General features: G+C 47.8%; 1 protein-coding gene across 1 annotated transcript; it reads left to right on the top strand.

Moving 5' to 3' along the window:
• Positions 1–1,344: 1,344 nt before the first annotated feature.
• SSPN (sarcospan) lies at positions 1,345–20,873 on the top strand. Its single transcript, XM_057370516.1, has 3 exons — positions 1,345–1,808; positions 12,672–12,758; positions 17,612–20,873. The coding sequence occupies exons 1-3, from the start codon at positions 1,485–1,487 to the stop codon at positions 17,975–17,977; spliced, it is 777 nt and encodes a 258-aa protein (XP_057226499.1). The 5' UTR covers positions 1,345–1,484; the 3' UTR covers positions 17,978–20,873.
• Positions 20,874–22,475: the final 1,602 nt, after the last annotated feature.

Here is a 22,475-nt window from a genome sequence, read left to right as displayed (position 1 = left end):
CTGACATCTTCTCTCCGCCTGCCCCACTCCTCCCAACGCTTTGCTCTTGCTGTCTGCTTCTGTGGGAAGGGAAAAAAAAACCCAAATAGCACCATGGTGGGGACAGAGCTGGCTGGTCCATTTATGGTTCCCTCATCGGTGTTGGTGGGGCAGCAGCACAAGCCCACGTGTCCTCAGGGTGTCCTGGTGACAGTGGGGACACGGAGCTGCATGGACAGAGGATCAATGCTGTACACCGGGCTGTACACACTCGGCCCTGGGCCAGCAAACCATTTAAGCACCTGTTTACCCCTAAGCTTTTGAGTAATTCCTCTGGCCTGAGCTGAGCACAGGCTTCCCACAGCCTCTTCGCTTCCCATGGGCTTCCCTCACAGGACTGGTGCACCGTGGCCCAGCTAAACCAGGGCTGCTGGCACAGCCCCAGCATGGGACCACTCACCACCCACCTCTTGTTGCTCCCTCCTCTTCACAGAGCCAGAATTCAGTGTCCGACTCTACAGRCTCCAGTCCTGCTGGCACCTCCACGGGCAAGTCCCTGGGGAGCCCCACCGGTGTCTGAGAGGCTCTGCCAGGGCTCCCAGCTCTGGACTCAGTCACAGAGCATTTTTTGTATTTTTCAGGAAAGAAATCCAAATTCTGTTGTTGTGCTGTCTCCAAGCACCAGCGTGAGCCCACATATGGATGAAATGCAGCGACCACAGGTCCACAATAAGACATCCCTCACTCTTTTCGGTAACATAAACAATCTTCCTGGTATGGACAACTTGCAGCCCTGGAAACACGCTCAATGGATGTTCAGCTCCATGTTCCACCAATRCCTGCACAGAAGCACCAGTCCTCACTGCTGGTCCCCCTCTGCCTCATCATAAAACACACCCAGTGTGATTTTACAACTTTTGGGAAGAGACAGGATCCTTTTTGGCTCCTCGGGACATTAATYTGTATTTTTATTTGTATGAATTTCATGCTTTCCATACACTCGACTCCCTCCCAGGGGAATTCGGGTGTCTGGGACGGGCACGGTGTTGCTTGGGGTCCCCAGGCGAGCCGCGGTACCAAGGGCTCCAACCTGCCTGCTCCCTGCACAGGCACCGGAGCGTTCCCGGCTCCCCGGCTGGGCAGGTTTCCCTGCCGTTCCCCAGGCGGCAGAGCGGAATTCCTGCGGGGCTTTGGGCCGTGGGGCTCCTTTCCGCGCTGACACACGCGTGTGCCCGCACCTGTGCGGCCGYGGCCGCTCGCACGGCCCGGAGCCCGCGCGTTGGCAGTGCGCTACCCCCCTGCATCCCCCCCTTCTCCGGGCTATATGTGGCATTTCGAAGCTCTGACAATCTGCTCCAAATGTTTTCCATATTTGTTCAGCCTCCTTGATTCAAATACCAGGAACAACTCAGCCGGCACAAAGCGAAGCTTTGGGGGGCGAAAAACTCACACCCCCATCGGCGTGCGCACACACACACGCACGTGAAAGCCTCAAGTCCGGCGGCATGGGAAAGGAGGACAAGAAAGCCCAGCGCAGCACGTCCCCGAATAACCAGAGCCAGACAGGGAAGGCRCCCGGAGGGGAGAAGGGCACCGACTCAACGCAGGAGCCTGCGATGAAGAAGAAGAAGAAGCAGAGGAAAGCCAAGGGGGATCCCAAAACTGGCCAGGAGGAGGAATCCCACACTTGTTGTGGCTGCCGTTTCCCRCTGCTCCTCACTTTGTTGCAGCTGGCGTTAGGCACCTCTGTAACAGTGCTGGGCTTCCTTATGGCAGGCATCAGTTCCTCTCTGCTAGTCAGAGACACTCCATATTGGGCTGGGATAATTGTAAGCATAAAGTTTGTTTCTCCATAAAGTGCCTTTGCCAGCATTAATGCAAGCTGCATGACGCTCCACTTTAGACTAACCAACTGCATGCACAACACCATTTGAGTTATGCTAACTATAAATATTCCTGGGATTAAGTGGCTGGCTATACTTTCCCAAGGAAGACTGCTCCCGCAGCATAACACAGCCTTTCGTATTCTTCCCTGCAATACCCAACAGACCTGAAATAAAATACAGAGTTGCTGTTCACTAGAAGTATCTATTAATTTGTGCTTTGCAGTGAACTCCTGCCTGGCGATGCTGAAAAAAAATGTTAATTTCTTACGCTGCCTACCCTCTTTGCACACCAAACCATAAGCATCAGGTTTTGGAAGCGAGAGCATAACTCTGTAACTCGCAGCTTCCAGCCGGGCGAGGAGAGCAATGTCTGTCCCCCGGAGTTTCCTTGCTGTTCTTTCCTTGCTGGGATTTAACCCTCTTCCTGCTGCTGTTCCTGAYGTCTCCCCAGCAGTGGGAGAGACTGGCCATGGGGAGGGGGACAGCGCTGGCGGATGTGGCAGGGACAGGGAGCCCGTCCCAGGCCTGCCTGTGGCTCCTGCCAAGTCACTTGGGAGTGACACGCCAKCCTCATCGCGTGGGCTGGGGACAGAGGGCAGCGTCCTGCTGGCTGTAAATCAGAGACATCCCTGGGGGGGAAGCCTGGGYTGTTCCCCAGCAGCAGCCATCCCTGCAGGGGTGGGGACGGGGTGCGTGGTGCCATCTGTGGTGTGACCCTGCTGTCTGTGTGTGTGGGGACATGAGCTTTGCCTGTGGAGACGTAGGGTCGGTGATTATGAGCCTGGAATAGGCCATGGATGTAATTGAGCGTGCAGTATTTTCCCCTGAGCAGCAGGTTTCAGGAAAGTTTATCCTGAAAATATGTCCTGATATGTTAGCACAGTTCTGGGTGTTGTCAGACTGGAAGAATTCCCAGCAAATACAATTGTGTTTAGGTACTTAGCTCAAAGCACCGAAGAGCTATGGAAGCATCTCCTGTAAACATAATTCCTTGTTAGAAGATTATCTGAACATCTGAACTGACTGGGGTTTGCTCTGTTAATCCTGCTGGGCAATCCTTCAGAGAGTGGAAGGAGCAGGGCCTGAGCTCCCAAAGGAAGAGCTCCTCTGACTCATCTCTTCATGTTTCTCTTCTGACTGAAAAGGTATCCAAGCATTTAGTGGTGTTTAGTGGGGCAAGAGCCTGTCCTTGCTTGGAAGGAGAACTTCCTGCCAGGATTTTGGCTGTTGCAGACCTGGGAAGAATACAGGTGATGAAATAGCAGTATGTGGCATGTACTCTCCTCTTGTTTTATTTTGGGGATTCTGGAGGTCAGATTATGTCTTTTCCAGACAGAACTGGTGCTGTCACAGGTTTGACATATCTTTTTCACTAGAAAAAGCTGGGGAAAGAGTGAGCTGGACTGAACTAATGTACAGCCAGGGATATGAGAAAAGCCGTGAAGCAGCCCCCAGCCCATGTGAATGTCATCGGTGCTCAAGCAGCATCCTTCTGAGACATCCACAAATGGCTGGTCTCCCTTGGGGAGGCCTGAAGCCCCACCAAAGTCACTACTTTATGAAAACAGAGCTCTAACCCCTGTTGTTTTTAGCAGCAGCTGCCAGCAGCAGTGACATTTAGATGTCCACATGAGGCAAAGCTCAGTCGCTTTCAGAGTTCCCCCTGAAAATCAGGAATAATTCTCCATGTGTGTTCCTGATCTAATTCCCAACACYGAGCACGACTCAGCTCTCAGGCATGGTGGTCATGTTTTGCACTCACCAGTCAGGATAATCCCTGGGGAAGCCTTTCCTGGGACTGTGTACTGGCTGTGGGAGTCAGGGCTATGTTTTGGATCGGCTTCCAGGGTGTCCTGGCTGTGGCTGCAGGTAGGGCCCCATGGGGAAGGGTGACTGCACTGACTCTCTGAGTCAGATGGTGGCTCTCACCAGGGGGACTCTGCTGAGATGTTGAGTCACCAGCACACTCAAGCGTGGTTTGATTCCTCTCTGGCTCGAAATGGCTTTTGGTGCCCCCCTGTTTTCCCTCAGGGTGATGACAGGGACTGTCTGCTGGGGACTCGTGGCCAGGCAGACTCCTGGGCAACCACACTGCTGTCCTGTGCCCTCAGCCCAAAGCAGAAGGGAAGGAGGGTCTCCTACCAGCTGAGAGGGAGCTGAAAAGGAAGCTGGTGCTAGAATGAGAGGATGAAGTGTTGGGACAGCCCCAGACCTCCCAGCAGTGGAGCCCCTGTGGAGCACTGGCTGTGGTACCCTGGAGCAGTGCAAAGCACGTGGCTGAGGGGCAAAATGCAGGAGGAACAACACAGTGCTTCATTTGCTTTGTTCCTGTGCTGTGGTGCCTCCACGGAGGGACTTGGTGTCCACTGGGACATTGGGTGGAGATGAGCTGGGGTTTCCAGGTGTGCAGTCACAGGGTGCTGCTGGTGAGCTCTGGTGGGGACTGCACTGAGGACCAGCCTTTGGAGAGTTGGGGAAAACTGGTCATGAAGGAGGGCCCTTGGCTGGGGCCTCTGTGTGGCTGGAGGTCCTGTGGGCCGGCTCTTGGGATGCGTGGAAGGTGCATAGATAGGAAAAAGATGACCCATATGCTACTTGAGAACAAACCTTGTGGCAGAAAGTGGCTTCCCAACAATCATATATTCACACAGAAATGAGCAACAGGACAGAAAGATGTGGTGTAAAATACCAGAGCATATTTGTTTTAGTAGCATCCCACTCAAGTGCTCTTTTTAAAGGACTTGATTAGTATTCAGAATCAAGAACTTAAAAAATCTATTATCGAGGCCTTTTTAGCAACATTAGATATAAAGGGTGAAGCTCATTCCTGGTGTTACTCCTTTGGAATTACACCAGGCTGGATTTGACCCCACTGCTGTTAATGCAGGATGACAGAAAAATGAAAGAAAATTGCTAATGTGTTAAATAGACCCTGATTGATTGAAAGATGGTTTTTTTTTTTCCTTCTTTATTAGTGGCAAAATGGTGATACCGTTCCTTGCTGAAAATCAAGTGCTTTAGTGCATTACCATGAATGGAAAGGAACTGTTTTTAGAGGAGCAGCCAGTGTAAAATGCTAGCAAGGAAAAGCAGACAAGGCAGTCTGAATTAAGTGGGCTCTGAGTTTGTGAGGCTGGAGCAAGCCAGGGATTGGGATCATCATCCTGAAGAATAAATGTGGCCAGTGGTCCTCTGACTGGGAGTGGAGGAGGGCTCCGAGCCTGGAGAGCTCTCCCCCACCCTGAGTACCGGCCCTTCCCTCCTGAGCCCCAGCAGAAGGAAATGATGTGACTTGCATTGCACCAAAACCATTTCACCATGAAAACCAGTTAAAACCCAGTTGAAACCAAAATGCATCTAGTCCAAAATTCAAGGGGCATTGGTCAGAAAGCAAAGGAAAGTTTTATGGGCAGAAACCACCGGGCCTTCAGGATTTACCACTTCTGCTTGGGCTTCAACAAGCTATTTCCTGTAGAAAGCCTYTTAGCCATTGCTAAGGACACTGCAGATAAATGCAGTTAAAAGCAGTGAGGGTGGCATTTGTTTCAGTTGCCTGGAGCCATTTACAGTGAAGGTACCCAGGTCTGAAGCAGTTGCCTGTGAGACCTGTCCTGAGCTCCCCAAACTGGACTCCCTGACAGTCTCTTCCTTCTTGCTGTTTTGCAGGAACTTGGATAAACTCTTCACRAGCCCACTCATGAGTGCAGGGCTTTATTTTTTTCTGTGTCTTGCCACTGGCTCAGTGCATAGTTTTGGGCAAGTTACTTAACCTTGCTAAGGCTTTGTTATTTCCCCTGTAAAGTGGGGTTAATAGTGGCCATCTGTCACCCCTTGCTTTGAGATCCTGGGATGAAAAGTGTTGCAGAGACAGTAGATATTAATGGTCTCCTTTTCATTCTTTTTCATTAGCTTGTGGCCTTTTGACACCCAGAAGAAGTAACGATGTATTTCTCCTTGAAAAACCTACATTAGATTATTTCCACTGTGATCAAAAGTGGAGTGTAYCAGAGTTTTCATGGGCGAGCTCCCTTTTCAGCCCTGTTTTGCAGACTCAGGCAGTTAAGAAAGTTACAGAACTGCTCATCAGAAATGATTATCCAGGGTGTTTATTATTTCTGTCAGGAAGTTATTTTAAGTGTATATGTATAGATGTTCATAAAATTAGGACTTTTAAAAACATTTTTTTTAAAAATCTGATTCACAAGCAAGTCAMGGCAGCAACTGTGGCTCCAGCTATCACTGATTCTGGTGCAAAAAGCATCCCAAAAGCTCTGCCATGGGCTGAGGCCCMAGCCAGAAACTCTGATGCTTTTCCTGCTGCAGCCCTTCTCCATCTCCACAGGTGCTTCCCCAGGCCAGAGGGTCCCTGACTTTTACTCAAGGGGTGACCATGGCGTGTTGCTTTTTGGAATCAATGCTCAAGCATTGGTTTCTCTGCCCTGCTGGAAGTTAGGCTGATGTGGGGCTGTGTGGTACAAAAGGCTGGCAGACTTTTAGCTGAAAAAGCAGTTTAATCAACATTCATTTACCTGGAGTCAGAAATGTTTATGTCTCTATAATTTTTACTTGCTATTAGGGAAACCACTTTCAATTTTTAATAGAAGGTGATATTTAAAACCCAGTGCCATCAAAGCAGCTAGTGGAAATTACAGTCATGCAGGCATCCATATTTTTTTATACAGACTAGTTTCAATTAGCCATGGGCAAACACCTAAAGTTTTGAGGGAGGGCTGCCCTGAAGAAGAGCCCAGTGCTTTTTTAGAGCCATGGGTAGAATCTGAGCTGGACTCTTCAGAGMCCTCTGCCATTAAATCTCATCCTCATCTGAGAGTAACTGCACACTGATTAACTGAAGTCCACACTTTTGTTTTGCTCAGGTGTAGAGTGGAAAGCTTTGACGGGAACGGATGTTCCAACRTTCTGAAAGATTGGTTAGAGAAGGTAACTGCACACCTGAGGTCTGTGTRACACCTGGCCAAGGGTTGCTCTGATCCTGGATCCCTCTGTGGCTTAGCCCCAGTTTAACTGCAGAATTCCTGGCTRGATTATGTCAGTGTAAAAAACCTGGGTAAAATTTGGAGAGGGATATCAAACAGGTTTCCCCAGCCTGGGTAGCCCCATGGCTATGGAGATGGTGGCTTTCTGTAACTTCATAGTCACAGGCACCTCCAACCATGAGTGGTGCTCATGAGTGCTGTCAGCCATGCTGCACTTCTCAGGCTGAAAATCACTGCTGGYTCTGTGAACTCTTAATTTCATTTTRKTTTTTTGATCTCTCAGGTGTTTGTTCAGCCAGGACTRTATTTCTGGTTTAACAGCAGCAATGGACTGCTGCTGCAGCTCCTGGCTGTGTAAGTGATCGTGGCCTTTGCTGGGCGAATTAAATCTTAGCTTAGCACCAGTGATGAGCCACTTTCACTGCTGAGCAACTGGCCTAAACAGCAAAGATCATTATGGAAAAAATAGCATTTCATTTGATTGTGGGTGTTCTTGCAGGGTTTTGACRACTTTACAGGATTTAAAAGAAAGTTGTGGATCTGCCATAGTGTGTTATTGCATGGCTTGAAGGGACCTGTAGTAAAAACATCATTATTTTATTCTGTAGGTGGGGCAGGGATGGGCAATTATTGTGGGGTCTATGGCTGATGATGGCCTTTGCCTGCAAACACAMTATGCATGTTTGTCATTATTATAATAGCTATTATTTCTGGAAGTAATTTACATGCAACTAGACTGCCCTTACATTTAACAAGAAGTCTATAAAGAGTGAAATACCATTAAGGCACAGTACCTCTGTGTTGCAAGCTGGCTTCTTTTGCATGTGACTTGTTGAGTGAGAGCCAGGCTGACCTGAGGCTGATCAAAGCTGGCAGTGAAAGCTGCCTGCAGCACCCACTTTCCTCACAGCTCCCTCAAACGTTGTAAAGCAAATGAACTTCAGTGCTGTTGTCTGCAGCAGCCTGTAGAGACTGTCTGGCACCAAAGGTGATCCAGGTTTATAATGGCAAAGCCAACAGGGACACGTTCTTTCTTGCATCAAAATCTGTGTCCAGTAGGAGTGTTAGATTTGGTGGGTAAAGTGGCTTCTCCAAAGGTGTAGACAGGAGYTAAGCCTTGCCTGATAAGGTGAGAGAACCATCAAGCCAAGTGTCACCCCTTAGGGTGAACCAGAGACTGCAGAGAGAGCTACAAGAGATTATTCTTTGTCCATGTCCCTACAAACAGAAAGATCCCCGGTGTCTTCAAGTGAGCTACTAGAAAATATCTTGTCCATAATGGAAATTTCTTCCTAATTCTATTAATAGCTGTTTTSCTTCTGAAGTTTGACCTTACATTCTTATTAAATAGGAAGAGTCCTCCTGTGGGTCTCGGCAGTGCCTTGTGGAGTTGCAGTGGGAGAGGTTTTGTCCTGCAGTGTGTTTGCCTTCTGCCCCTAAAGATTGAGGCAGGAGGTTGTCGCTATCCAAGCCCCCATATAAAGAGCAGAGGAGCTATACTATGTCTTTGTGAGTTTTTACAGCATTTGTCTGGTGATGAGGCACAAGCCCAAGATGCTCCTTAGAGCCAGGTTTTTGTCTCCTGCCTTCTTTTCTTGGTGAAAGTTCCCAACTCTGCTGCTTTACTCAGGTGCCAAGGTTTTCAAGATGCTCTGGGTAGGAGGTAGTTTGCGAGAGAAAGCCATCTATTCTACATTTGGACTAAAGTGGCAACAATAGCAAAAGGAAAACTGGTCTCACAAGCATACAAGAGAGAGATGGAGAGAGATTGGAGCAATCTGTGGTTTTGAAATCTGTCACAGTAAAGCAAACCACATTAGTATGTCAGTGTGCAAAGATAATGAGTGCAAACCACAGTGGAAATTTGTTCCCTACATGTTCATATTTCCCCTAATTACACACAGCACACAACCTTCTTCATCCCTGCCAYGCAATGTCCTTGTGCTGTTTGTACACCTTGTGCTGAGTCCTTGCAGGAGCAGATGGGATAACACAACAACAGGTTCTTGCCCTCTTTGGGCTGGGAGCAACCTGGAAAAATTTACCTCCTATTTTGATTGTGGCTTAAAAAACAATAATTCTTAAATCACTTTTCAGCTGTGAGGTGTTTCTGCCCAACGGAAGGAATGTCTACTRCTTCCCACAAAAAAGAAATAGCATAAAAAAATTTGTACAGCCTGATTTTTAAGTTTTTCAGCCAGTAATAGTACTATTTACTATTTAGTAAATAGCTGTTTTCCTGGGTTGTGAACTGGGGGGATTTCACRGGGTGTGCCTTAAGCAAAACAAAATCTTTACCTTTCCTAAATACTTCTGTATCACATTTGRGTCTTTTTCTAGACAGCGCTTTCCAAAATTAAATTCTTCCCTTGGATAACCTTTCACGTCACTACCTATTCAGCAAAGGGTGTGTTAGTCCATATGGAAATTTTGAAGCAGGATCTTGAAATAAACTGGAGCTGAAATTTGCCTAGCACAGAAATGCATATTCCTGGATTTCTGGGTGACAGTTGACCAGAGYTGATCTAATTAAGTGCTGTCCTGCAGGTCTCACAGAATCTGTTTTATTTGTGTAACAAATGCACATCGATTGGTGGCAAGCACGTGCTGAAGCGGGTTCAATTGCATTTTATGTTGTGTGCTCAGTCAATAAGGATGGGTATTGTGTGCTTCACACTGGGATGTGGCAGTGGCTGCTGCAGCAGCAGGATGCAGGATTACCTAATGCTACTTAGCAATCAGCAGCAACAGCACCTGTAACGTGCCTGCAGCTGTTTTAGTTACTAAGTGGCTCCTAAAAAATATTTAGCAGAGGATTTTTATAGTTATTCTGTTGCACTTCACAGGTGTAATTCAAAGCTGATCTATTAATAATGTATAAAATAGCAGTGTAGAGCTGTTTCCTATATAAATGTTCTACGCTTTGGTTTCCTCCAAGGAGTGAATTTATCTTTAAAGAGCTGAAATGTAAAACATATGTGGGCCATAATTCTCAGCCACATTATTTTTTACTGACACTTAGAAAAATACACATCTTTGGTTAGAGAAAAAATAAGAAAATGTCACTGTATTGTTATAAAAGAAATATTTAAGCTTCTGAAATATCCCGACCAAGACTTGCTGGAATCCTGACCCAGTGTAATCCTTTATAAATACCTCTCTACAAATGTGCCTCTTCAAGTATCCCTGAGTATATTATTTAAATCCCAGAGGACCTTTAAAAAGCGTGTGCAAGAATGGAACTACTTTTAAGTGATAGCCCTTTGTATGGGAAGCTTTCTGAAGAGGGAGGTCTGATCCTGCCACATGTGAAGCCAGCAGGAGTTGTGCAAAAGTTGTCAAGAGGCACTTGATGGCAGAGAGAAAATTCCAGCACTGCTCTCTGCCTCTGCCCTCGGAAATGAGCGCAGCTCTGTCACCTTCTGTGGTGAAATGGAGTGGGAAGGAGGGAGTGGGAACAGTCCCATGATGTCTCATGGTGGTAACCTGGAGGCAAATCTGGCTCTCGGTCCATGCGAGTGTAAATGCCCACTGGTGTCGCTGAAGCAAAACAAATTTGATTTATTGCTCCTAACAAGATCCTTCAGCACCAGATCCTGAAAATACTTAGGTCCAGCTTTGATGTGAAATATTTAGGTCCAGCTTTGTCATGAGATTTGGGGTGTGAAATTAAGAGAGTGTGTTTAAGCATTATTCTTTTGTTTAGTTTTTGCAGCAGGTTCTTTCCTTCAACCATTACTGCCACTGGGGGAGCTTATCATTGGATATTATCAGCAACAGGATCTCTTAAGATTTAAGTTTTAGGCCATGTTAATTGAATTAAAAGATTAATATACAATGCAAGGGACCAAGTATACAGGCGATTAATCCTGAGAAATAAAATGTGGTTGAGTCACACAGAAGCACTACAGGGCAAAAAAACACCAGCACTGAAGGACCTTTGACAAGAAAGGTTGTTTTTTCCCCAGACAACCCTGTCAGCTATGGCTGTCAACAATAAAAAGAAAGAAACAAATAAATTGGAGGCCGTGTGTAAGTCACAGGATCAGAATATAAATACACATGACATGGAAGGGAGTAAATAATACTGACGCATTCTTTAGAAATGTTCTCGGGCAATACTTCCTATTTGTGTTCCACTGAAGTGATATGAAATAAAACTTTGTGGGGAGAATTGTTACTAATCACCCAGGTTCTTGAGGGACGTGGCTCTCTGTGTGTTGGGAGGAACTGCTCCTTTGCAGGGCTGCCTTGTCTTGGGCCTTACATCAGCAATGCCAATGTAAAAAGTGTGAGACTCGGGGCAACAGAACATAAAAGGAATGTGTTCATCCATTGCTGTCTAAAAGGACAGCTGTGCATTTTTCACTGCAGGTCAAGCTCCCTGTGGATCTGGAAATGTGGATGTGGGCAGCACGGTCAGGGATGCCAGTGAGCAGTGGGGATGGGGCTGTGGTGGAGCCCCACACTCCTGCAGGCGTCCCCATGGCATTGCTCCACCTTGGCAAAGGCAGCTCACACCTGGCTCTGGCCAAAGAGGGCAAATCCCACTGCTCTGGGAAAGCCGAAAGCCTCAAATTAATGGCAACTCTTCCAAACTCCATCAGTAAAATTGATAGGCTAATATATATATATATATATATATATATATAAGCTTGGTAGTCACTGAGAATTTAATAGCTCTTATTTATAACCGAGATGCTCCTCACAGGGAGGCCAAGACTTGCTCCTGGCCCTGTGTATAGACAGGGACCTCTGCAAGGACAGTGGCTGATCTCAGCCAAGGTCCCCACCAAGGCTCATCACTCCTGCCATGGCTTTTAAAATAGTGATATAAAATGTYATTTAAAAGCCACATGTGTGCTGTGCACACACTTGTCCTTCCAAGGCAGCTCAAAGATGCACGGAGCCCTCCAAACATAGATCCAGCTGCCAACAGCCTCTCTCATGCCCAGATCCAGCCCCGCAGAGCGTCCTCACCTGGTGTCTGGGTACCCAAATCCTCCATCCAAGGCATGAACTGCCACAAACCAGCAGTCTGGTTACAGACTTGCTGCCCTGAGTTCTCCTGTGAGGTTTGCTCACTGGTCCTCCAAAAAGTGGGAGAGGAAAGCACTTGACTGGAGTGCTTAGCACAGTGTGGGAACACACTGTTTTCTAAACACAGCTTTAAAAAAAAAAGAAAGAAAATAATATTTATTGGTCTAGATCACCAGAGCAGGATCTTCCCTTCTTACCTGACTGGAAAATGCCTACCCGTGGGTATCTGCTCCAGTAAATAAATCCAGAATTAATAATAAAGACAGCTAAATGACTAATAAACTGTGAAAATACTTTTCCATTACTGTTAACCTTCAGCAATTACTGCCACGGGGTTAAATACGGTTTCAGATTGCAGGGGAGATACATATGTTCTTTAGTAAGGCGTCCACTCCAGAAGAGGGTGAAAGCCTCTCCTATAAACTGCTTCTAATCCAGTGGCAGCCATGGCTTAATGACTTACAACTTACACAGGCAACCTAAAAACTCTGTCTGCACCCAGGRCTACACAGGATGGTGCTCTTTGGGCTTCCAAGCCTAACTTCATAAGCCTTTAGTTCTTTTTTAAAAGTTATATGRGCAAAAACTCAACACGCATGCTGGGGCCTCTTACTGTGTCTTTGGTGACTTTGCTTCCACACTGCTTCTTGATTTGTGGTCCTGTTAACATAGAAAGGTGTCTTGGCTTGGGGGGCACAAAAAAAAAAGTATTTTTGTGTTTTGTAGGGTTTTTTAAACCTTGACACATTTTATGTCTCTTTCCTTGCAGGTCTGCGTGGTGTCCTTGGTGGGATTTGTTATGCTTTGTATTTCGTACCAACCCGATGAGAAAACGTGTTTGCAGTTCACAGTGAAGGTACTTTAATGTTTTTTAAACATTTCTTTTGCTTCTCATATCATTAAATATAATCAGAAATGTTGTTGCAGGGGATATTTTTAAGACAACAGGAAAAGAAGTGAAAATGCACCTGAAATGCAGGAATAGTTTTCTGTTTCTTTCCGGGCAGCCAAGGAAGAAACTGTATCCCAGTAAGGAAAAATTCTAATCAGAGCAAGATGCCATTTTATTCACCATGTTTCAGGAATATTGTCAAAGCTGGAATAATTTGGGAAGTGTTCAGAGAGTTTGAGTAGATTAAGTGGAGACAGTGAGCAAAGTAAGAAGTAGGGTGGCATGAAATGACTCCACTTAAACCAAGTTGTAAYAATTAGTGGGAAAGTACTAGGAAAGCATGGGGACACATGCATTCTCCCATCACGCARATCCCCATCTGAGCATTGCAGGAGCTGCACCATACCCCACCTTTGTCTCCAAAACTGCTTGCTGACGCTGGTGAGCAGCTAGAAGAGCAAGGCTGAAAACTCTTACTTGTAACACCATTTTTTCTGGGCTGTTTTTCCTTATTATTGTAATTTTCAGGGCTCTTAATATTTTGCAGACACATAATAACCGAGAAAAATACCGACGCAAGCAACACGAAATAACAGTGATTATTAACYGAAAAAGGCAGAAGGAAACAAAATGCAAGGAGCAGCTTTTCAAAAGYTGGCATCCATCCTCCCTTAGAAATTAGACCCCGGTGTGTCTTTTGTGTCTTTCTCGAGCTTCTCCCGTACTTAAAGAAAAAAAAAGGAAAAGGATAATTGTGCCTGCCCTGYGACTGCCTCTACATTGTCCCCTGTCACCTTTGCACCCCCAGGGCTGCCCAGGGAGCCGCTGRGCTGGGCGGGGGCTGCCACGCCAGGCTTTTTACTGCCTGTCCCCAGCATTAAATCGAACTTGGCATCCCGGCAGGAAGGGAGTCATCCCTCGTGTCGGGCTGGGCAGCTCGGATGTCTCTGCCACCCTCGGCGACACCACCCACCCTGACAGTAAAGAATGTGAGCCATCGTTCCCTGTCGGAAAATAGACTTTTTGGGATTGCTCCCGAGGTTATGTAAAAGTAGCCGTTCCTCGTTCACCTAGCAGAATTAGAGTTAAAACCTCCCGTGAAAGACTTCTGGCTCAGTCAGTAGTCCACGGAATGTTGCTTACCCAAGGCATCCTCCTCCCCAAAATCCCGCTTCCCAGCATTTCCTACTGCAGCATGCCACTGAACTCCATCACTCCATTCACCTCTCCTGTCCCACGTCCCTGCTGGGAGCTGTTATCCAGTTCCTCTCTGGACAAATGGCTTTTGGCTGCAGGGCACGTACCTATTTTAACAAAKTAGGAGCTAAAAGTCTCCTCCAGGGCTTTGATCACACAGGACTCATCTACACCTCCAGTATCACTTCTCAGACCTTCAAATATCAGTTAAAGGCTGTCTCTGAACTAAAAAGGACCATTAGCTATGACAAGGTTAAGGATGCAAGATTACAGCCATGAGACAGATTATCAGGTGGGTTGTWCTTTTCTCCTCGAGGGCCTGCTGCTTCATCCAGCACTGCAGTTGGGTTCAGCCTGGTCTGCTCTAACTGTCTTTATGGGGTCTGGATCCCTGGCCGGTTCCCACCTACTGAGCACCATCCTACAAGAGAATCTTGGGCTTCCCTGGAGCACAGTTAGCACCCTGAATTCCCTTGCACAGCACAAGGAGCACTGTGAGAGGAGGACCACCCACCCACACACACACAGAGAGGCCTGGGGAGTTTTGGTCAATCCCCATGGTGACCCTGTGACCACTGCRAGTGACTCCCTCATGGTGGAAAACAGGAGGAGAGTGTGCAGTTCTCTCTGCCTTTCTCCCTCCCAACAGCTGCTTCTTTCATTTCACACTTGCATGAGCACTGGGTCCTGTTAAAAAAGGAGGTGTGAGAATTGCTTTCGGCAGAAGTCCCTTCCCGAGACTGCTGTGGGTACCCACAGCACGCCATGTGTCCCTGAGAAGGGGACACCACCCAACAAAGGGAGGTGGCTGTGCCCTTTAGAGAGAAAACAACAGAGCCACAAGGACAATCCTGAGCCCTCCTGTGGGTTTCCTGGGCTCTGTGGTGCCATCTGACAGATCACTCACCAGGGTCATCCCCACGGCATCCCCCAGGGTGGCGTGACACCCTCTGCTCTGGCACACCCAGCCCACGCTGTGACACATCACAGTTCCTGTTCCCTGCAGGGCTCATGCCTGAGCCACCACCGCCCTCACAAAGGGCCTCCTGATCCACCTCTGCAAACCCCTCTGCTTTCCTCTCTGGTAACTAAAGGAGCCTTTTCCATGAGGAGCTTGATCCATCTTCAGTAATTTATTTTATTATTTTAGTCAGAAAGGAAAACTATTGCCAGTAAATATTGCTAAAATATCTCTTCYTCGTATGAGGAACACGAAGGAGGATGAGCTGCCATGCCCTGACCTCATTGTCACTGTCTCTCCCTGCTTCCCTTTTCTCCTTCTATTCAAGCAGAAATTGCAGTGCCTATCCCTCTGAAGCTGTTTAAAAGCAGTTTTCCAGYGGCAAGTTCTGGTTCCTGGGCAGAGCCCACCACGCAGTTGTGTTTGTGATGCTGAAGTTGCCTCCAGGTCTGGCATGTGATTAATCTGCTGATGGGATCTCAGCACTCACTGTCTTGTGCTCCCTCAGAGGCAGTGCTTGCATTTGGCTCACCTTTGATATTTGGAAACRTGTTCATTTTCAGCAGCTAGCAGAGAGATTCCTCTGCAAACATCTTGTGAGAATAATAAGCTATTTGGAAATTGCCCTGTGTCTCCCATGCACCTCCTTTTGCCTCCAAGGATTACTGTAAGAGCTGCCTGTGTATTCAGATTCTGAGATTTCCTTCCCTTTAGGAATGCAACAGACAAATTCTGCCTTACTGTTCCTGGAGCATGGATTAGGCTTTGGATTTTTAGGGTGTTGTGTGCTGCCTTTGGAGAGAAGTTGGCAGCTAAATAAAACACCTGCCAAGGGAGAGTCAGGCACACGGTGTAGCCTTGGCTTAGTATCTCATTGGTTAGGGAGGCCTGATTCTGTCTTCTGCTGGGTTGAATCCAGGGATTTCCACCAGGGTTCCTGTATCACAGAACAACCAATGTTTGCCCATTTTCTGCCTTCCTCATCGAACACATCTGCACCATCTTTTGAAACAATGCCACTGGCTTGTGAATTACCACATTCTGGTTTGGAAGGAGTCCATCAGTCAGTAACACWCCATCTTCTGTGTGCTTTATATGAGGAGGTGGCCCTGTTTTCCAGCTTCACGTTTCCCACGGACCTTCCCCTTGAAAGTTGTGGGGGTAAAGTACTTGTATTTAAAAAGAGCCACCCCCATTTTGAAGCTTCAGGGGAAGCCATTAAATTTAATAGTAGCCAAATCATGGAAATGAAGATGTTTCTGTAAAAATTTGTTGGTATGAGAGGGCAAAATGTATGTAAGTGCTTCAGGACCTGCAATGAGCCCAAATATTTTTTTTTCAAGTTGGAAACCAAATAGAAGATTGATTCACACTGTAGATATAAGACAAATACACAGGGGTGTGAATTTTATCAGGACATGCATACTTGGAGTTTCAAGGTCATAAAAATGCTTTTATATTGATATTTTGCTTGCAGTATTGAGGTTAAGAGAGAGAGAGAAGCTGCTGTTTAAAATAACAGATTCCCAACCATGCCATGTGTCTGACAGATAAGACGCCAAGGAAAATAAATGTTTTTACAGTGCTGAACAGAACCAAAAATGCAATTTTGGCTAAACACAGAACATGATTTTAATATACATTCACACATATTTCGTATTCAGTGCAGCAACTGCCAGTTCCAGCTATCAAAAGCAAAGGGAAGTCCATATGTGCTGGTATCCAAAGCTCTCAGGTGCATCCTGGAGTGTCAAAGGCTCTGACTTGCTGCCAGTTTCCATGTGTTTGTGGGGGTGGACTCTGCAGAGCTACCCTTGATAAAAGGCACACTATTTTTAAGCTGCCTCTGTTGTAAGGAGCAGTGGAGGTGACGAGCAGACCCTCGTCCTTCTCACACCACAGCACTGGGAAAAGAAAGGCGCTTGCTGCTCTTTCACACCCGTGAACGACTTTCCTGTGTTTATGGGGCAGGTTTTGGCAACAGACTGAGCACAGCACACACTTTTTTGTGGAGATCTGATTCCCATTCCACAGTGGGACCTGGAAAGCAAACAGGCTGRCTGCATCCACAGCGCCACGAGAAGGAGATCGGCCAGCCCACTGCCTGATTTGCAAGTGCAAATCAGATTTGTTTGGGCATGCAAACCAGGAGCAGAGAATAACACACGAGCAAAGTCTCAGGAACACCAACAGCTCAGCACAGCCTGGGATAAGATGGCAGCCCAAGCCTCAGTCTGCTCAGCTCTGCTTCCAGGCACTAATTTGTCTCTGCTGATGACYGTGAGCCCTGTCAATGCAGGTACAACTGGAGAGGAAAATGCTGCCTCCCTCTTTGTAAAGCTTCTGGCTGTKTAGAGATACCAACTTCTCAATGCTCTCACCAGGCCTCAAAATTKCAAGGCAGTTCTTGAGATTTATATATTTAGTAAATTTAATTTATATACTCATGTAGAATATGCAAGGCAGAATTGTTAGTTCTTGAGATGACCTGCTGAACTGTGCATCATAAGGAGTTGTGCAGTTTTTGAAGCACCCAGTCTCCAAATGTTGCACTGAGGGTATGCAAAGTACACATGCATGCATTCCTTGTGTGTTCTTCCATCTCTGTGCAGCTGGAAAAAGGGGGTCTTATCTTTTTGGTTTTCTCCCTTTCTTTCAGCTGCTCTATTTTGTCCTGAGCGCCCTGGCTCTGGTGGCCTGTGTTTTGGCAGTGGCTTTTGCCGCACACCATTACCTGCAGCTGACAAAGTTCACCTGYGACAGCACCCCGGAGTTCTGCCAGTGCAAACTGGACACCGCCGACCCCCTGGGCCGGACCTTCGTGTACCAGGACGCGGCCGACTGCGGCAGCCTGAGCAGCACGCTCAGCCTGTACCTGCCCCTGCAGATGGCTCTCAACCTGGTGGCGGCCCTTGTGTGTCTTGTGACGTGCTTTGTGGTGTGGAAGCACCGCTACCAGGTTTTCTACGTGGGCGTTCGCTTCCAGCCTCTCACTGCCGCCGAGGGCCACGGGCAGCAAGTGTAGGGCTGGGCTGGCAGGGGGCTGTGGCCAGGGAATGGGAACCGCAGGCACTGCGGAGGGATGGGTGCTTGGAAGGGCTCTGACGAGGGGAAAACGCTCACATGGCTTTAATGAATATATTTTTCAATCATTTTAAGAGCATTTCTTACGGCTGCTCTTGGAGAAAGGCCTCTTGTGAGATTAGCGAGAGGTCACAGAGTCCTAAAGATGCAGCTGTACAAATGCTCACCAAAGAGGATCTTTAACAGCCACAGATAAAATCATTGGGAACTCGTCTGCAGGGCTACAGCCATTACAAAATAGKGGCCATTTCCCTCCTGCCTTCAGAGAAGCTATGCCAATTTCTACCAGATAAAGATCCAAAATGCTTAATTATAACTATGGGAACATGCTTCGGGAATATATCATATCTTGGTGCTCTGGGTGTAATCCACACTAACCTGATGGGAATTTAACATTCAGAAATGTAATAGGGGAGGTCAAGACTTCTTCAGATGCAGGTTGAGACCAACAGCAAAATGAATTTATTGACAGCTGCCATATAAAATAAATACACGCTTTTCAGAGTGACTAATGATACAGGTTGTCTAACCTAATTACTAATAAACAACAATATGAGTGAGTTCACTGATGGTTGTTTGGTGGGCCCTACTTGAGACCCCAGGCAGATTTCTGAAGTTTGGGAGAAAAGATCAGTTTAAGGAACCATGAGCTGCACTCCTAAAGTGGAAAGACCCTAAATCACTAGTCATGTTGAAAACGATGTCCATATTGCTCACAAACCTGGATTTTAGCCAGTTCCACCAATTATACTCCAAGCACAAAAGGCCAAATGCATTTTTGGTGTAACTCCTCTGAAGACAATCAGCCTTACACACYAGCAGTGGAGTTGGGCCAACAGCCCTGAAAGATATATCCCTGCAACAATGAATGYTTTTAAAATGGGGTGGAGGGAGGGAAGCAAGAAGAGACTGCCAGTCTCCCAAAGACACCTTTGAGAATGACGAGGGCAACAGAATGATGTTTTCTTAATTATTCAAACAGTGCTTTTTCACCCTGAAAGTACAGCTCTAGAAGTACTTTATATCTTATTAGCCTTATCCAATACAACTACGTTGGTTTGTCTCTTGAACTGCCATTTCCACTTGTACAGCATGGACATCTAAATTTAGGAGCCATTCTGAATTGGTAGCACTTTGGATGGCCTCCTGATCCGTATCTGTGCAAGAGCAAGGCAGCTGGTGCTCACACCCTGCCATGGCGAGGGATTTCCCGATCCCAGACAGAACAAGGATGTCTCTGAGGYGGGGTGGAGCAATCACATGCCAGAAAAATTGTGCCATAATCATTAGCTAGGAGGAAGCAAATGAAATTTATGTAAGGCTTCAAAGAAACAAAAACAACTTTCTGCAGCAAAAATAGCTATCAGGAGGTCAAAAACCCAGCCCGGCAAAACCCAGTTGTCTAACGAGCTCTAATCCTTCMAAAAAACTGTCTTCCATATGGTAATCATATACCTTCCAGGGATTAGGCCACCAAACCTCCAGGGTCAGAAGATCAGAGCATCATGAAGTGTCCTGTGGCCCCCTAGAACACTGCTGGGTGCATGGGCTGCAGTTTTAGTCATGGAAAGTGCCTCTGGAGCAGACATAGCATCACCAAGGTGCTCTCTGCCAAGCCACAGAACGAGGAGCTGCAGAGGATGAGGGGGTTTGAGATCTGCTTCCAAATAAAAGCAACAAGCACTAGTAAGCCTGGCCGCAGGGCACGTTTGCAAGGGTGCCCGTGTCWCCACCCATGCAAAGAGCTCAGCCTGCCTCCCAGGCACTGCTGGGGCAAGCTGAGACAGGAGAGGAGCGGGCGGGAGGGCTGGTGATGGCAGACTCATCTGCCGGCATCCTCGGGGCCATCCGTGCAGAACCCAGCCCATCTCCCACGGCTCTGGCGAAATCTGCTGCCAGCAGCACTCACAGACCTGTGCCCGGGCCATCCTCCCTGGAGGATGGGTACACGGGGATGTCTCTCATCTGGAGGTACTCACTCTGTCCCCCATCCCGCACASAGCTCCAGCCGTGCTCTCTGGGCAAGCTCAGGGCAGAGGATGTACCTTCCTCCTACCTACACGGCCCTCAGCGCACCTGTCCCTCCCTCCAGCTGAAAACGTGGGGTCCTCTCTCCACAAAGGAGATAACAAGAAGCAGGAAAGGATCAGAGGGAGTGTGAGTGACAGCTGAGCTTTGGGTGGCTGGTGAACACCGATGGCAGAGCAAGAGGAAGGCTCTGCTGGCAGAGCAGGGCGTGCTTCCCCCCGAATGTCAGGGGACAGTTTGGTGGCTGGCAGCAGCACTGAGCCGCTGCGACACGGCTGGCCAGCCCCGGCCGGCGGCATTTCCACCAGAGCCGCCCTTTGTCTCCCTAATCCCCTGACCTCCGCCTCACCCACATGTTGTCACTCGCTGTCGCCCGTCGCCTCCCAGGTGCTGGGCTCTCGGAGCTGTCCCATGGGGCTGGGCTGGCCGTGCCCGGCTTTGCCGGCTCAGCCCGGGCTGAGATTTGCCGGGGCTGCTCTGGAGCACGGCAGACGCAGCGGGGATGATCACAGAGCTGCTGTAAATGCTTTCGGCGTGTCGGCAGGGAGGAGAAGGGAGGTCTGGATAACAAGCTGTGCACCTCCATATCAGCACACCCTCCGCTTCCAGCCGCCGCCGAGCTCGGGTCGCTAATCAGCACGATGCAGCTTAACCCTCTGCTCCGGAAGAAAGCAATATTCATCATGTATTCTATTGGTGGTTCATATGCTTAATGAATAAATACGGGGCATTTTGATCTAGCAAAGATTAACTTCTTTATTTCCTTTTCATGTATCTCAAGAGCATAAAATTGAAACAGGAGAGATGGAGAAACCTAAAGCAAAAGGTTTAGGAACTGGTTTCCCCCTGGGTATGGTTTTACAATGTGTATTTTGCTCAGATTAAGAATTTTGGAAAGTACTAATTAAAGGATTCTCACCTACCACAGCATATCCAGACACCTCCCAGCCTTTTCCCAGTGTCAGRGTCCACACGGACTGCACCAGGAGAAAGACTGGGACTAAAAGRCTTGGAAAGGACAGAGGTATTGAAGAAGAAAACAATCTTTTTAAGCCTGGGAAATTTATCTTCTAGGTGAATTCCACRGAATGGGGTAGGATTAAACCTCTATGGACACATAGAATTTGCGAAGGGCTCGATGTAATTTACTCTCACAAACCCAGGTGTGATTCTCATTTGCACCCTGGCCACTTTACACTGTTTTCCCAGTGTAAAGGGGTTGTAAAGGCTGCATCAATCATCTTTACACCTACTTTATGGCCATTTTACACAGCTAAAAGGGGCCTTTGTGTAAATGAGAACTCTAGCCCTAGAGAATTTAATAGAGAGGAGATCCTTTCTATAGACTGTGCTAGACCCTCTAATAGGGTCTATTACTGGGATATAACTCTCTGCTGGATTTTATAGCTTGGCTTAGAGATCATCAGTCTCGATTAAATTCAGCTCTGCAAAACTTTTCCAAAGGCCATAACCCCGCGGTGTCATGCCTGCTCCTCCACCCCGAACACACGCAGAGAGCCATGGTGTCGCATGGATAGCCGCTCGGTTTTTTAAAAGGAGAAGCAGCAGCCACCACTTTCCTCTGGCTCTGAGGCATTTCCATGTCGTGCTATGCAAATACCGGGGCGACAATAACAGCAGCGAAAAGGGAACCGAGACACGGCGCCTCACGGGGAGCCAAAATGTCACATTCTCAGTCCCACCAGCATTCGTGCCCCTCTCCCTCCCCTGCTGCCACTGGAAGGACAGGGGCCGGTGGGCGAAGGGGAAGCACCGCCAGCTCCTGGCCCCACGCTGGGGCTGCCACCAGCCTTGTCGTGACGGCCATCTGCGCCTCGCTGGCCCGGCCGGCTCTGCGTGGGCACCGCTTGGAGCCGTGCCTAAAAAACAACTCTGCGCAAGAGCGCCGGGAGCTGCAATCAACACACAGGACTAATTTTTTTTTTTTTTTTTTTTTTTTTTTTTTTTTTTTTTTTTTTTTTTGTGTTTTGTTTTTGGGTTTTTTTTTGTTTTGTTTTGTTTTGTTTTTTTTTTTTTTTTTTTTCGTCCACGCTCCCAACCAGTGCAGTATTCGCTCTGGGGACCTTTCGAAAGAGAAAGCACGCTGCTAGCGTGTGAGAGAAGCCGCGGTTCAGGTCCTCTATATTTAGAAAGCCAGGATGTCATACCTCGCCTTGAAATTTTCATAGTCCCCTGCACCCCACCCACCCACACACGTACACATGCTTGCGTCTGGAAAATGTTTTTCGGTCTCGGCGAAGGGTGTTGGCTTAGGGGGATTCGAGGGAGGTGCAGAGGAACAACAGCAGCTCGGTCCCGGGCGCGAAGCTCGAAGCCTCCTTAAGGCAGCGGGCACGGCAGGAGCCGGGGACCCGCCGCTCCCGGCGCTGCAGAGCAGGATCTCCGCTCCC

This window comes from Malurus melanocephalus, unplaced genomic scaffold, assembly GCF_030028575.1.
Source record: "Malurus melanocephalus ecotype Western Australia unplaced genomic scaffold, MMel_1.1 scaffold_128, whole genome shotgun sequence".
In the NCBI taxonomy this organism is placed as follows: Eukaryota; Metazoa; Chordata; class Aves; order Passeriformes; family Maluridae; genus Malurus; species Malurus melanocephalus.
Note: the sequence above shows the minus strand (reverse complement) of the source record. Positions and strands in the feature narration are given on the sequence as shown.